Below are 14,480 nucleotides of genomic sequence, written 5' to 3' on the forward strand. Positions count from 1 at the left end.
GTAGACGGATGGAACAGAATAGAGAGCCTAGAAACAAATCCAAACATGTGTAGTCAATTAATTTTTGACAAGGGCACCAGGAGGATACAATGGGGAAAGGATAGTTCTCTTCAATAAATGGTTCTGGGGTAACTGGATTTCTACATGCAAAAGAATGAAATTGGACCCTTATCATACACCATACACAAAAATCAACTCAAAATGGATAAAATAGCTAAATGTAAGACTTGAAACTATAAAACTTTCTAAGAAGAAAACGTTGAGGAAAAGCTCCTTGACATTGGCCTTAACAATGATTTTTGGATATCACACCAAAAACTCAGTCTACAAAAGCAAAAATAAAATAGAATTTTAGTGTGACATGGATTCCTCAAAGATATAGGTGATGTATAGGTGTATTTTCCACTAGTTTTCAAAAGTAAAAATAGCCAGTGGGACTATCTGAAAGTATTTTATAGTTATTGAGTAAAGTAGTAGCTAAAAAAAAAATCCCAGATAGAACATATCAAAATTGCATTTGTATAAATCTCACATAGCTCAAGTTGGACATTTCTTAAAGGCCAACTAACTTTCAGAGTACTAACCTTGGTTCCCAGGAATTATCATAAAAGTTATTATGTGTAAAGCTCAAACTGAAAACTTGTCATATAGGAGTAGTTGAAATTCTACACTGTGCAGTCTGCCTCTTGATGGCTAGTGTGCATCTGAACTGGAGTTGCCCATTTGTATTATTTTTGCAGAGCTCCTAATAAGTGGTAATGGGCATGGGTGAACATAAAAATGTTATCCTTCAGAATAGAAAAAAGACTGGAGACAACATACAGCTACTTTCCAATGTTTGAAGAACCTTTACTGTGTTAGATAAATAAAACTTTATTCTTCATAGGACTAAATAATTTTTAAAGTCTCTTCTGATGCTGAGAATTATCATTTTGTATTTCAATGTAAGTGATATGTTTTAAAGATATTTTATTGGAAGTACAATATATTGTAAGAAAATAGTGAATTATTATATAGTAGCTGAAGTAATGTTCAATATTTATCACAAGTAGATATGAATTCTTATTTCTGTCCACTTTTATTAGCTTCTTTTCTGTCATTTAAAATATTCACTTTTTGTGGGTTAAAGTCATGACTTAACATTTTCAAAGTGAGTAATCACTGTGACATAAGATCTTTTTCTTAATGTTTATTATAGGGGTTCCAGAAACTTTAGCAGTTGCAGTGCAGAGGACTTTGAGAAGTTAACTTTAAATAAAGGAGGAAACTGCCTTCTTAATATTCCAAAGCCTGATGAAGCCTATAGTGCTCCCTCCTGTGGTAATAAGTTGGTGGATGCTGGGGAAGAGTGTGACTGTGGTACTCCAAAGGTCAGTTTAATTTTTGATTTTTGCCTTGTAAAATTGCCATGATATTTGCAAGAAATAAAATGGCTTGCTTTGGGCAACTCTGACATAGGAGCTAAAGTAAAATTTAGTGGCACAATGAGGATTGTTATTTTGTTTGTATGGCTGTGTTCCAGGGATTGGTCATCTCCTTCTTCTCAGAGTATGACTAATGGTGCCATCTGTTTTGAAGTCAGGGAACATGCCATGTTTATTCTCTATTTTTTTATGCTATTTTCTATGATTTATGGTTATTAGCTTATTTGCTTTAAAGAATGAAGTTCACCTGGCTCTTTATTTGTAAGCTTTCACCATTCTGGCACTGCCATTGCAGGAATATTTATTTAGCTGGACTCATTTTAAAAATGAATTGGAGCTGGCCCATCCTCCAGAGTCCTTCAGTATTCAAAGTTCTTGCTACTCAAAGTAGCACTCTAAAAGAAAAAAATTAAAGTAGTAAGTAAAAGCAATCTTGTACACCTTTATTTTCCCCATACATCTTTTACTTCCTTTTTTTTTATGTTTGATGTTTTTGTTTTTAGACTCTATTCTATACATTTATATACAGTATACAGTAGGTACATTTATAAATATTGGGCTTGTTTTAGGATTTATTTTTACTTTAATGTGGTAAGAATACTTAGCATGAAGTTGATCCTTCTAAGAGATTTTTAAGTGTCCAATACAGTATTGTTAACTCTGGGTAATATGTTGTACAGCACATCTCTAGAACTTTTTCATTGTGTGTAACTGAAACTTTATATCAGTTGATCAGCAGCTCCCCATTTTCCATTCCACGAGCCCCTGACCACCACTATTCTGTTCACTGCTTTTATGAACTTGACTATTTTAGATATCTAATATAAGTGGAATCAAATAGTATTATGTCCTTTGTGGCTGTCTTATTTCTCTTAGCATGGTATTGTATACTCAAGTTTCATCTACGTTCTTGCAATGACAAGATTTCCTTCTTTTTTTGGGAAATAGTATTCCATTGTATGTGTGTATATGTATGTATGTATGTACATTTTCTTTATCTACCACATTTTCTTTATCCATTCAACTGTTGACAGACATTTAGGTGGTTTCTACATCTTGGCTACTGTGGATAATGCTGCAGTGAACATAGGGAATGCTAATATCTCTTCAAGATCTTGATTTCATTTTAGATAAGTACCCAGAAGTGGGATTGCTAGATCACATGGTAGTTATATTTTTAATTTTTAAAAGAACCTTCATACTATTTTCCATAGTGGCCGCATGATTTTGCATTCTTCCCGAAAGTGCACAAGGGTTCCAGTTTCTCCACATTCTTGCTGACACTTGGTGTCTTTTGTTTTTTTCCGTGATAGCAATCCTAACAGGTATGAAATGATATTTCATTGTGGTTTTGATTTGCATTTCCATGATGATGAGTGACATTGAGCATCTTTTCATATACCTGTTGGCTATTTGTGTGTCTTCATGGAGCAATGTCTATTAAGTCTTAGGCCTGTTTTAATTTTTTTTTTGTTTATTTTAACATTTTTATATATTTAGGGGATGTACATGCAGATTTCTTGCATGTATATACTGCATATTGGTAAAGTGAGGGCTTTTCATGTACCCATCATTCAAATAGTGAACGTTGTACCCAATAGGTAATTTTTCAGCCCTCACACCCCTCCCATGCTCCCACCTTTTGGGGTCTCCAGTGTCTGTTATTCCACTCTGTACATCCATGAATACTGATTGCTTAGCTCCCACTTATAAGTGAGAACATGCAGTATTTGACTTTCTGCTTCTGAGTTATTTCAATTAGGATAATTAACCCATTTTAAATCAGGTTATTAGTTTTTCATTTTTTGCTGTTGAGCTGTAGCACTTCCTATATGTTTTGAAAGTTTACCCCTTATGGTTTGCAGATATTTCCCCCTATTCCATAACTTGGCTTTTCACTCTGTTGATTGCTTCCTATGCTGTGTAGAAGGTTTTTAGTTTGATATAGCCCCACTTGTCTATTTTTGGCTTCTGTTGCCTGTAATTTTGGCATCATATACATGAAATCATTGCCAAGACCAGTGTCATGAAGCTTTTCCTCTATGTTTTCTTCTAAGAGTTTTACTGTTAGTCCTTATGTGTAAGTCTTTAATCCATTTTAAGTTGATTTTTGTGTATGGCGTAAGATAAGGTTCCAATTTCATTCTTTTGCATGTTGATATCCAGTTTTCCAGGGCGGAAGGGACTACCTTTTCACCATTCTTTTTCTTGGCATCCTTGTTGAAGATCAGGTGATCTCATATGTGTGGGTTTTTATTTTTGCATTCTGTATTCTGTTCCATTGGTCTGTATGTCTAAATTTTATTTTATTTTAGATTCAGGGGGTACTTATGTATGTTACATGGGTATATTGTATCCTGGTGGGGATTGGGCTTCTGGTGTACCCATTACCCAAACAATGAACATTGTACCTTATAATTTGTCAGCCCTCACTCTCCTCCTACCCTCTCCCCTTTTGGAGTTACCCAGTGTCCATCACCTCCATCTTTTATGTCCATGTGCACCCATTGTTTAGCCCATGCTTATAAGTGAGAATATGCAGTGTTTGATTTTGTGTTTCTGAGTTAGTTCACTTAGGATAATGGCCTCCAGCTCCATCCATGTTGCTGCAAAGGACATGATTTCATTCTTTTTTATGACTACATATAGTATTCCATGGGGTGTGTGTATGTGTGTGTATACATACATATACATGTATATATATGTGTGCGTATACATATTTATGTGTGTATGTGTGCGTATACATACATGTATGTATATCTGCATATACATGCACATATGTGTGTATATGTGTGCGTATACATACACATGTGTGTATATGTGTGCGTATACATGCACATGTGTGTATATGTGTGCGTATACATACACATGTGTGTATATGTGTGCGTATACATACACGTGTGTATATGTGTGCGTATACATACATATATGTGTATATGTGTGCGTATACATACATATGTGTATGTGTGTGTATACATACCTATATGTGTATATATGTGTGCGTATACATACATGTGTATATATGTGTGCGTGTACATACCTATATGTGTATATATGTGCGTATACATACCTGTGTATATATGTGTGCATATACATACCTGTGTGTGTATATATGTGTGCGTATGCATACATATATGCGTGTATATATGTGTATATATGTGTATATGTGTGCGTATACATACATATATGTGTATATGTGTGCGTATACATATGCGTGTATATGTGTGTGCGTATACATGTGTGTACATACGTGTGTGTACATATGTGTGTATGTGTATACATACATATATGTGTATATATGTGTGTATACATACATATGTGTATATGTGTGTATACATACGTATATATGTGTAGATATGTGTGTGTATATATGTATGTGTGTGTGTGTATATACATATATATATATAAAAGATTTTTCTCATCCAGTCGACTGTTGATGGACACTTACATTAGTTTCATGACTTTGCTATTGTGAATAGTGCTGCAATGAGCATATGAGTACAGATATCTTTTTTACATAACGATTTATTTTCCTCTGGGTAGATACCCAGTAGTGGAATTGCTGGGTGAAATGGTGGTTCTAGTTTTAGTTCTTTGAAAAATCTTTATAATGTTTTTCATAGAGGTTGAACTAATTTACATTCCCACCAACAATGTATAAGCATTCCCTTTTTTCTGCATCTGCACCAATATCAGCCTTTTTTTTTTTTGACTTTTTAATGATAGCCATTCTGACTATTGTAAGATGATATCTCATTGTGGTTTTAATATGCATTCTCTGATGTTCAGTGATGTTGAGCATTTTTTCCTGTGTTTGGCAGCTGCTTGTATTTCTTCTTCTGAGGAATGGATTTTATTGAATCTGCAGATCACTTTGGGTAATATGGACAATTTACCAATTTTAATTATTCCAATCCGTGAACATAGGATGTCTTTCCATTTGTTCGTATCATCTTTTATTTCTTTTAGCAATGTTTTGTAAGTTTTTAGTGTGTGATCTTTTTCCTCACTTGTTAAGCTTATTCACAAATGTTTTGTTTTCAATGCTATTATAAATAGCTTTGTTTCCTTAATTTCCTTTTTGTAGTTCATTGTTAGTATGTGAAAATGACTTTATTTTTGTGTGTCAGTTTTGTTTCCTGCAACTTTACTAAATTTATTTATTAGTTATAACAGTTTTTTGATGGACTCTTTGGGATTTTCTATGTGTATGATCATGTCATCTTAAAAGAGGGATGGTTTTGCTTCATTTCCGATTTAGATGCCTTTTAGTTTTTCTTGCTAATTGTTCTGGCTAGGATTTCCAATACCAAGTTGAATAGAAGTGGCGAGATTGGGCATCCTTGCTTCATTTCTGATCTCAGAGGAAAAGCTTTTTGTTTTTCACAACTAGGTATGATTTTAGCTATGAGAATTTCATATATGGCCTAATTATGTTGAAGTTATTTTCCTTTATTTCTAGTTTGTTAAGAGCTTTTTGCATGAAAGGGTATTGAATTTTATCAAGTGCTTTTTCTGTATCTATTGAGATGATCATGCGATTTTTATCCTTCATTTTGTTAATGTGGTATATCTCATTAATTAATTAATTAAATTTTTTTTTTTTTTTTTGAGACAGGGTCTTACTGTTGCCCAGGCTGGAGTGCAGTGCTGTGAACACAGCTGACTGTAGCTTTGACCTAATGGGCTCAAGTGATCCTTGTGCCTCAGCCTTTTGAGTAGTCGGGACTACAGGCATATGCCACCATGCCTGACACATTTTTGTATGTTTTGTAGAGAAGGGGTTTTGCTACGTTGCCTAGACTGGTCTCGAACTCCTGGACTCAAACAATCTGCCTGCGTAAGACACCCAGAGTGCTGGGATTACAGGTGTGCACCACTGCACCTGATCTCATTAATTGATTTTTGTATATTGAGCTATCCCAATTTATACCCAAGGATAAATTCTACTAGGTCATGTTGTATTTTACTTTTAATGTGCTGCTGAATTTGGTTTGCTAGTATTTTGTTGAGGATTTTGCATCTGTATTTGTTTGGCACATTGGCCTGTAGTTTTCTGTATTTGGCATATTGGCCTTGGTGATACAGTCTGCATCAGGATAATGCTGGCCTCATAAAATGAGTGGAATTTTCTCCTCCTCCTCTATTTTTTGAGTGAGTTTTTAGAATGATTGGCATTAGTTCTTTAAATGTTTGGTAGATTTCACCAGTAAAGCCGTTGGTCCTGTGCTTTTCTTTGCTAGGAGGTTTTTGATTACTGATTCGTGTCCTTACTACTTATAGGTCTGTTCAGACTTATTTCTTCATGATTCAGTCTTGGTGGGATGTGTGTTTCTAGGAATTTATCCATTTCTTTTAGGTGATCCAGTTTGTTGATGTGTAAATGTTTATAGTAGTCTTTTATAATTCTCTTTATTTATGGCATCAGTTGAAATGTCTCCTTTCTCATTTCTGATTTTGAGTCTTCTCTTTCTTTTTCTTAGTGTAGCTAAGCTTGGTTAATATTGCTTATCTTTTGAAAAATACTAACTCTTGGTTTTGCTGATTTTTCAATTCTTTTTCTAGTCTCAATTTTGTTTATTTCTGATCTGAAGTTCATTATTTCCCTTATGATAATTTTGGGTTTAAATTTTCTGTTGCTTTTCAGGTTTCTTGGGTTGTAAAGTTAGGTTGTTTGAGTTTTTTTTTTCTTTCATATAGGTTATCACAATAAGCTTTCCTTGTATTTTTTTTTTTTTTTTGGACAGAGTCTCACTGTGTTGTCCAGGCTGGAGTGTAGTGGGGCAATCTTGGTTCATTGCAACCTCCACCTCCTGGTTTCTAGTGATTCTTGTGCCTCAGCCTCCTCAGTAGCTAGGATTACAGGCGCGCACCACCATGCCTGTCTAATTTTTGTATTTTTAGTAGAGATGGGGTTTTGCCATGTTGGCCAGGCTGGTCTTGATCTCCTGATCTCAGGTGATCTACCCGCCTTGGTCTCCCAAAGTGCTGGGATTACAGGCGTGAGCCACCACATCTGGCCTCCTTTTAGTATTATTTTTGTTTTATTTCATACATTTTTACATATTGTGTTTTTTGTTTGTCCAAAAGTATTTTTTAATTTCATGTTTGATTTCCTTTTTGACCCAATGATTGTTCCAAAGTGTGTTGTTTAATTTCCACATATTGGTGAATTTTCCATTTTCCTTTCTACTTTTATTGTCATCTTTTTCTATTCTAATTGCTAGTTTCATCCATTTTGGTCAGAAAATATATTTGGTATGATTTCAGTCTTCTTAAATTTCTAAAGACCTGTTTTGTGACCTAACACATGAGCCTGGAGAGAGTTCCATGTGTGCCTGAGAATAGTATGTATTCTGCCACTGTTGGGTAGAATATTCTGTATATGTCTATTGGTTTGATTTGGTCTGTAGTGTTGTTCAAGTCCTGTGTTTCCTTATTGATCTTCTATCTAGATGTTTTATCCATAATTAAAATGCACTCTTGAAGTTTCTTACTATTATTGTGTTGCTGTCTCTTTCTTTCTTCAGTTTTGTCAGTGCTTGCATTACATATTTAGGTGCTCTAATGCTGGGTGCATATATATTTATTATTGTTATATCTTCCTAGTGAATTGTTACTTTTATCACTATAAAATGTTTTTCTTTGTCTTTTGTGACAATTCTGACATAGTCTCTTTTCTTTGATACAAGTATAGCTACCCCTGCTCTCTGTGGTTACCATTTGCATGGAATATCTTTATCCATTCTTCACTTTCAGCCTATATATGTCCTTAGAACTATAGTGAGTCTCTTGTAGATAGCATATAGTTTAATTTTTTTTTTAATCCATTCAGTATGCTATGTGTTTTTGTTGGGGAGTTTAACATATTTACATTTAAAGTAATTCTTGATAGGGAAGGATTTACTATGATTGTTTTAAATGTTTTTTGTTTGTCTTGTAGCTCTTTTGTCTGCTGTTTCTTGCTGTTTTCCTTTGTAATTTTTTGATTTTGTGTGTGTTGATAATTCTTTTATCCCTATTCCTTTTTCTTTTGTGTAACTTCCTTCTATAGGTATTTGTTTATGGTTACCTTAGAGCGTGCATAAAATATCTTGTAGTAATAACAGTATTTTTAAGCTGGTAACAACCTCAATTACATACAAAAACTCTTTACTTTAAGTTCTCCCATTACGCAGTTTATGTTGTTGTTACAGTTTACAATCTATTAATATTGTGTATCTTTCAACATATTTTTTATAGTTTTTATTTTTTTTTTTGAGATGGAGTTTCGCTCTTGTTGTCCAGGCTGGAGTGCAATGCTGCGATGGCTCACTGCATCCTCCGCCTCCTGGGTTTAAGTGATTCTCCTGCCTCAGCCTCCCAAGTAGCTGGGACTACAGGTGCCTGCCACCATGCTCGGCTAATTTTTGTATTTTTAGTGGAGATGGGGTTTCACCATGTTGTCCAGGCTGGTCTCGAACTCCTGACCTAAAGTGATCCGCCTGCCTCGGCCTCCCAAAGTGCTGGGATTACAGGCGTGAGCCACTGCGCCTGGCCTATAGTTACATTTTATACTTTTTCTTCTAAATTTACACTAGAAGTGAAAGTGATTTACCCAGTGCCATTAACAGCAACACAGTATTTTGCATTTGTCTATATATTTATTCTTACTGATTAATTTTATACTTTCTTATGCTCCTGTGTTGCTGTCTAGCAGTCTTTCATTTCAAGGTAAAGAACTCCATTTCACATTTCTTAGAAGAAAGGTCTAGTCATGATGAACTCCCCTGCTTTTGTTTTTCTAGTAAAGCCTTAATGTCTTCTTCATTTTTAAAGGATAGTTTTACCAGATATAGGATTCTTTCTTGGCAGTTTTTTTCTTTCATTACTTTAATATGTCACCTCATTAACCTTCTGGCCTGCAAGATTTCTGCTGAAAAATCCACTAATGGCCTGATGGGGGTTCCCTTGTATGTGATGAGTTGCTTTCTTTCTTACTGCTTTCAAAATTCTCTTTGTCTTTTGATAATTTGATTGTAATGTTTCTTGGTGTTGATTTCTTTAGATTCTTCTTACTTAAGGTTCTTTGGGCTTCCTGCATCTGGATGTCCATTTCCTTCCCCAGGTTTGGGAAAATTTCAACCACTACCTCTTTGAAATAAGCTTTTTGGTACTTTTTCTTAGTCTGCTTCTTGTGGGATTGCCACAGTGTGTATATTAGTCTCTTGATGATGTCTCATAAGTCCCTTAAGCTTTCTTCACTTACATTTCTTTTTTTTTTTTTGCTCCTCTGACTTGATAAGGTAACCTGACTTTGAGTTTGTTGAATCTTTATTCTGTTTGCTCTGATCTGCTGTTGAACTCCTCTGTTGCATTTTTCCATTAAGTTGGTGTATTCTTCAGCCCCGAAATTAGTGAGAAGACCTTCACTAATTAACCTGGCCAGAGCTTTTTTGGGCCTCTCAAACTTTCATGTTTGTTATACTGCTTTTTCTATTGTTGTTAGCCCTCGGTGTCTACAATATGCTAGAGCCCATCAGTGTTCTGAGAGAGGAGAAAGAAGTGAATTTGTTGGGCAATCCCTAGAAAAGTTGGAACATGTGACATGTGGTCCAACTGTTTCTCTTTTCAGGGAAAAGCTTGGAAGTGTTTTTTTTTTTTTTTTTTTTTATTTTAAATCACTATGTTAAACTGGGTAGAGGAACTGTGGCAAGTGTCTGAGCGATAGTTGGAACAACCACCTTTATTCTTTGTAGCCTTCAGGGGTCTAGCACATACCAGCTCCATCTGTGCTCTGAGAGAAGAGAGAGAAAAGCCAATTCCTTGGGTAGCTCCTAGAAAAATTGTAGCATTGGGTGTGTGGTCCTCCTTTGGGAGAAGCTAGGAGCTGTGGCAAGTGCCCACATGCTAGTTTACTACCTTTGTTCTCTGAAACCCCCAGGGGTCTAATATATTCCAGGTCCTTTATGTTGTCAGGGGCAGATGAGATAGAAGGTAGTCCCTCAGGAAGCACTCTAAAAAACTGTAATATTGGATGTGTGGCCCAACTCTTTCTCTCCTCAGGGAGATGCTGAGAGCTGTTTCCTCCTGATCTTATATGACGCGTCATGGGTTGGGATTGTGGCGGGAAAGGATCTCCAGTTTTCCTACTGGTTTCAGTGTGGCTGGTTTTACAATTGCCTGGGATGTAGTAGCCTCTCAACTAGTTTCTGGATTTCTCACAAAGGGAATTGATTAGTGTGTTACTGTTTAATTGCTGACTTTTTATAGGAAATTTGTTAGCCTCCAATAAAAGTTAAAATGCACATGCTGTTAGATCTAGTAATTCTACCTTTATGTAACTATCTTAGAGAAATATTTGTGTATATACACATGGGGAGTGTACAGGGATGTTTATTGCAGCACTGCCTGTTGGAGGAAGGATAATCCAGAGCTTTCTATTCTCCCATTTTGGTGATGCCACTCTGGCTTTTATTTTTGTGCATAAATAAAATCAGACTTAATATTGTTTAAAATTGACTTAAAATCTCTTGTGTGCAGATTTTTTTCTATTACGATATCCTGGACATTTTTCTGTATCATTTTATTATGTAGACATAGCCCTTTAATTTGCTGAATAGTATTCCAATACAAGGATTTACTATGATTTATTTAACCATACTCTAATTAATTACTGTAATTAGTGTTTTCTATTGTAAACAGTGCTGCAATATACATCCTTGTACACACCTCATGTGTATATATACAAACATACACACACACCTCGTGTATATATACAGACATACACACGTCATGTATATATATACAGATATACACACGTCATGTGTATATATACAAATGTTTTTCTATGATAGTTATTGTACATAAAGGTAGAATTATTGGATCTAAAAGTATGTACATTTTAACTTATATCAGAAGCTAATGAATTTCCTATAAATAGTGTGGGTCAGTTTGCATTTCTGACAACAGTATATTATGCCATTGTGTACCCATAGTCTTACCAGCACAGGATAATATGTTTTCTTAATTTTGGCAAGCTGATGGGTAAAAAATAAGAAGATACTGTTTTAGTTTACAGTTTTTCATGTGATTGTAGATTATAGGCATCATTTTCTTCTATGAATTATTATTTTATGTATTCCTTATCAGTTGTTCTGTTGGTTCATTAAATCTTCTTTTAAATTGATTTTTAGGCCTCTTTCTATAAGATGGACATAACTCCTTTGTTATATATGTTCTAATATTTTTTATTTATAGCTTATTTAACTTTTCATAGGTTACATTTTATGTTGAAATTTAAAATTTAAAAGAAGGCAAACTTACTAATTTTTTTCCTGTAATGGTTTCAGAAATTTGTATCTTGACCTGATTTTTAGTATTCCTATATATAGATCATCATCATAGCCCCTCTACAAATTATTTTAGTTTTTTTTAAATTTAAAATTTTTATCTTAACTCTTTTAATTGAGGAGGGGGCATGTGGAGTAAGCTTGGAAATTAAACTTATCCACTAATGATCAGTTGTTGTGGAACCATTTAAAATGGTTTTTTAACGATAACCTAAGTTCCTATATACATTATCTATTTCCTGATTCCCTATTCTCTCATGAAGCCAGCTGTCCTGCAGTATTTTTGAACTGGCCAGCATTCACCTACAAATGTTTATGTGAACTTATGTTTTTAATTCTGTTGGGTAAATGTCCCTGAGTAGAATGACTTGGTTAGATGGTAGAGGTATTTAACTTTTCAAGAAACTCTCAAACTGTTTTCTAAAGTGATTGAACCATTTCTCATTTCCATCCTTAGTGTATGAGAGTTCTAATTGTTTCATATCCTGACCAATACTTCATGTGGTCAGTCTTTTTAATTTTAGCCATTCTATTGAGTGTGAGGTGGTGCCTCATTGAGGTTTTAATTTGCATTTCCTTAGTGACTAATGATGCATTGCGCATGTTTTCACGTGCTTATTTGCCATCAGGCTATCTTGTGGTGATACGACTGTTCAACTCTTTTCCCTCGTTTAAAAATTTTGATTACTTATTGTTGAGTTTTGAGAATACTTTGTGTATTCTGTATACAAGTTTTCTATCAGATTGTCAATATTTTTTCCAAGTTGTAGCTTGCCTTTAATTAACTTAGCAGTATATTTTGAAGAGCAGAACTTTTACATGTTGATGAAGTTTATTTTATAAACTTGTAATTTTATTGGTTGTTCTTTTGGTGTCCTATCTAAGGACTTCTTGCCTGCTCCACAGTTGCAAAGGTTTTCTCTTAGAAGTTTTATAGTTTTAGGTTTTACATTTAGTTCCATGATGCATTTTGACTTTTTTTGGGTATATTTCAAGATGTACATTAAAGTTCATTTATTTTAAAATGTTTATTATGAAATAATTATAATCTGAAAAGAAGTTGCAAAATAATATAGAGTCCTGTGTACTTTTCACCCAGTTTTCCTTAGTGGTGACATCTTATAAAGCTGTACCACAGAATACAAAACAGAACATTGACATTGCTATTTTAACAGAGAAGATGTCTCTGTGGGTGGGAGTTTGGGGGTAAAAAGGAGCCATGGTGGCCCAGAGTATAGTGAGAGAAGCCAAGCAAGGTAAAAAGAGTATTCAGCTAGGGTGAAGAGCCATCCAACAGAGAAGTTAGACCCTGAGCATGAAGATAAATTCCTTTATGGACACTAACTTCTCTGTGATCGTCAAACATACTGTTATGAACTGAATGTTTGTGCTTCCCCAAAACTCATGTGTTGGAGCCCAACCACCAGCATGGCCACATTTGGAGATGGGGCCTTTAAGGAAGTAATTAAGGTTAAATAAGGTCATAAGGGTGGGGCTCTGATCCATTAGGATCAGTGTCCTTGTAAGAAGAGACACCAAACATCTCACTTGTCTTCTCTCTGCACACATGCACTGAGGAAGGGCTATGTCAGCACACAGCAAGAAGGCAGCCCTCTGCAAGCCAGGAAGAGAGTCCTCACCAGAAACTGAGCTAGTAGGAACCTTGATCTTGGATTTCTAGCCTCAAGAACTGTGAGAAAATAAATTTCTGAAGTTTAAACCTGTGGTATTTTGTTATGGCATTCTGAGCAGACTAAGTGAGGCACATACTATATGATTTCTGTCCTTTGAAATATGTTGAGACTTATACTTGCAGCTGAAGAGACATTGTTAAATCCAGAAACAGTAAGCAACTGTTTCTGGAGGGTAACTGCTACAATCATGTTAGAATGAAGTAGATTTTAGGTGTAAGATGAGAATTTTATTAATAAATATTAATGTCAATTACTAATTTCTTTATTGACAGTCATTTTATGTTCATAGGAATGTGAATTGGACCCTTGCTGTGAAGGAAGTACCTGTAAGCTTAAATCATTTGCTGAGTGTGCATATGGTGACTGTTGTAAAGACTGTCGGGTAAGGAATTCCTCCCACTTTGGAATAGAAAAAAAAAAAAAAACCAAAGAAAAAGAAAACCTATGTAGATCAAAATTTGTTTTTTGAGATTTCTGAGTGAGCACTATTTTTATTTTATGGTCATGGGAAAAATTTTATGCCACTTGTGTATAATTTTAAAGCACACTCTTTTACGTTAAGTGGTCTGTTGATATTGTTTTCTAAGTAGAAACATTTTTTTTCTGATTTTTAGAGTAACATATGCTTGTTAGAAATAATTAAATAACATGAAACCATAGAAAGTAGAGAATGAAAGATCCTCTATTATTTTATACTCTTCAGGTAGCCATTGTTGATAATTTGTTAATATAATCATGTTTTTTCTATACAAATGTGAGTGTATGTGTGTATGTGTGTTTTTAAGTGAGTAAGCACAGATACATATATTTTTACTACTCTGCTTTTTTCAATATGACACCATGGACTTTTTTCCCATTCATGTAGTTCTATAATACATGGTTATTTAAGTAATATTACTTGTATAGTTGTACCATGATTTCTTTAGTCAACTAATGATGGACATTTTGATTACTTCCAGTTACTGCTTATAAGAGAAATCACTGGTGCAGAATATTCATACTAAGTTTTTGATATACATTTTATATATCTT

At 34.6% G+C, this 14,480-nt stretch overlaps 1 protein-coding gene across 2 annotated transcripts in view; it reads left to right on the forward strand.

Moving 5' to 3' along the window:
• ADAM9 (ADAM metallopeptidase domain 9) overlaps nt 1-14,480 on the forward strand; it is a 108,066-nt gene that overhangs the window by 43,804 nt on the left and 49,782 nt on the right. For both annotated transcript variants that reach the window (XM_003777238.4, XM_009243738.2), the window contains exons 12-13: nt 1,199-1,370; nt 13,739-13,831. In XM_003777238.4, the coding sequence (XP_003777286.1) occupies nt 1,199-1,370; nt 13,739-13,831 (265 nt within the window). The remainder of the gene's footprint in view (nt 1-1,198; nt 1,371-13,738; nt 13,832-14,480) is intronic.

This window comes from Pongo abelii, chromosome 7 (genome assembly GCF_028885655.2).
Source record: "Pongo abelii isolate AG06213 chromosome 7, NHGRI_mPonAbe1-v2.0_pri, whole genome shotgun sequence".
NCBI classification, from domain to species: domain Eukaryota; kingdom Metazoa; phylum Chordata; class Mammalia; order Primates; family Hominidae; genus Pongo; species Pongo abelii.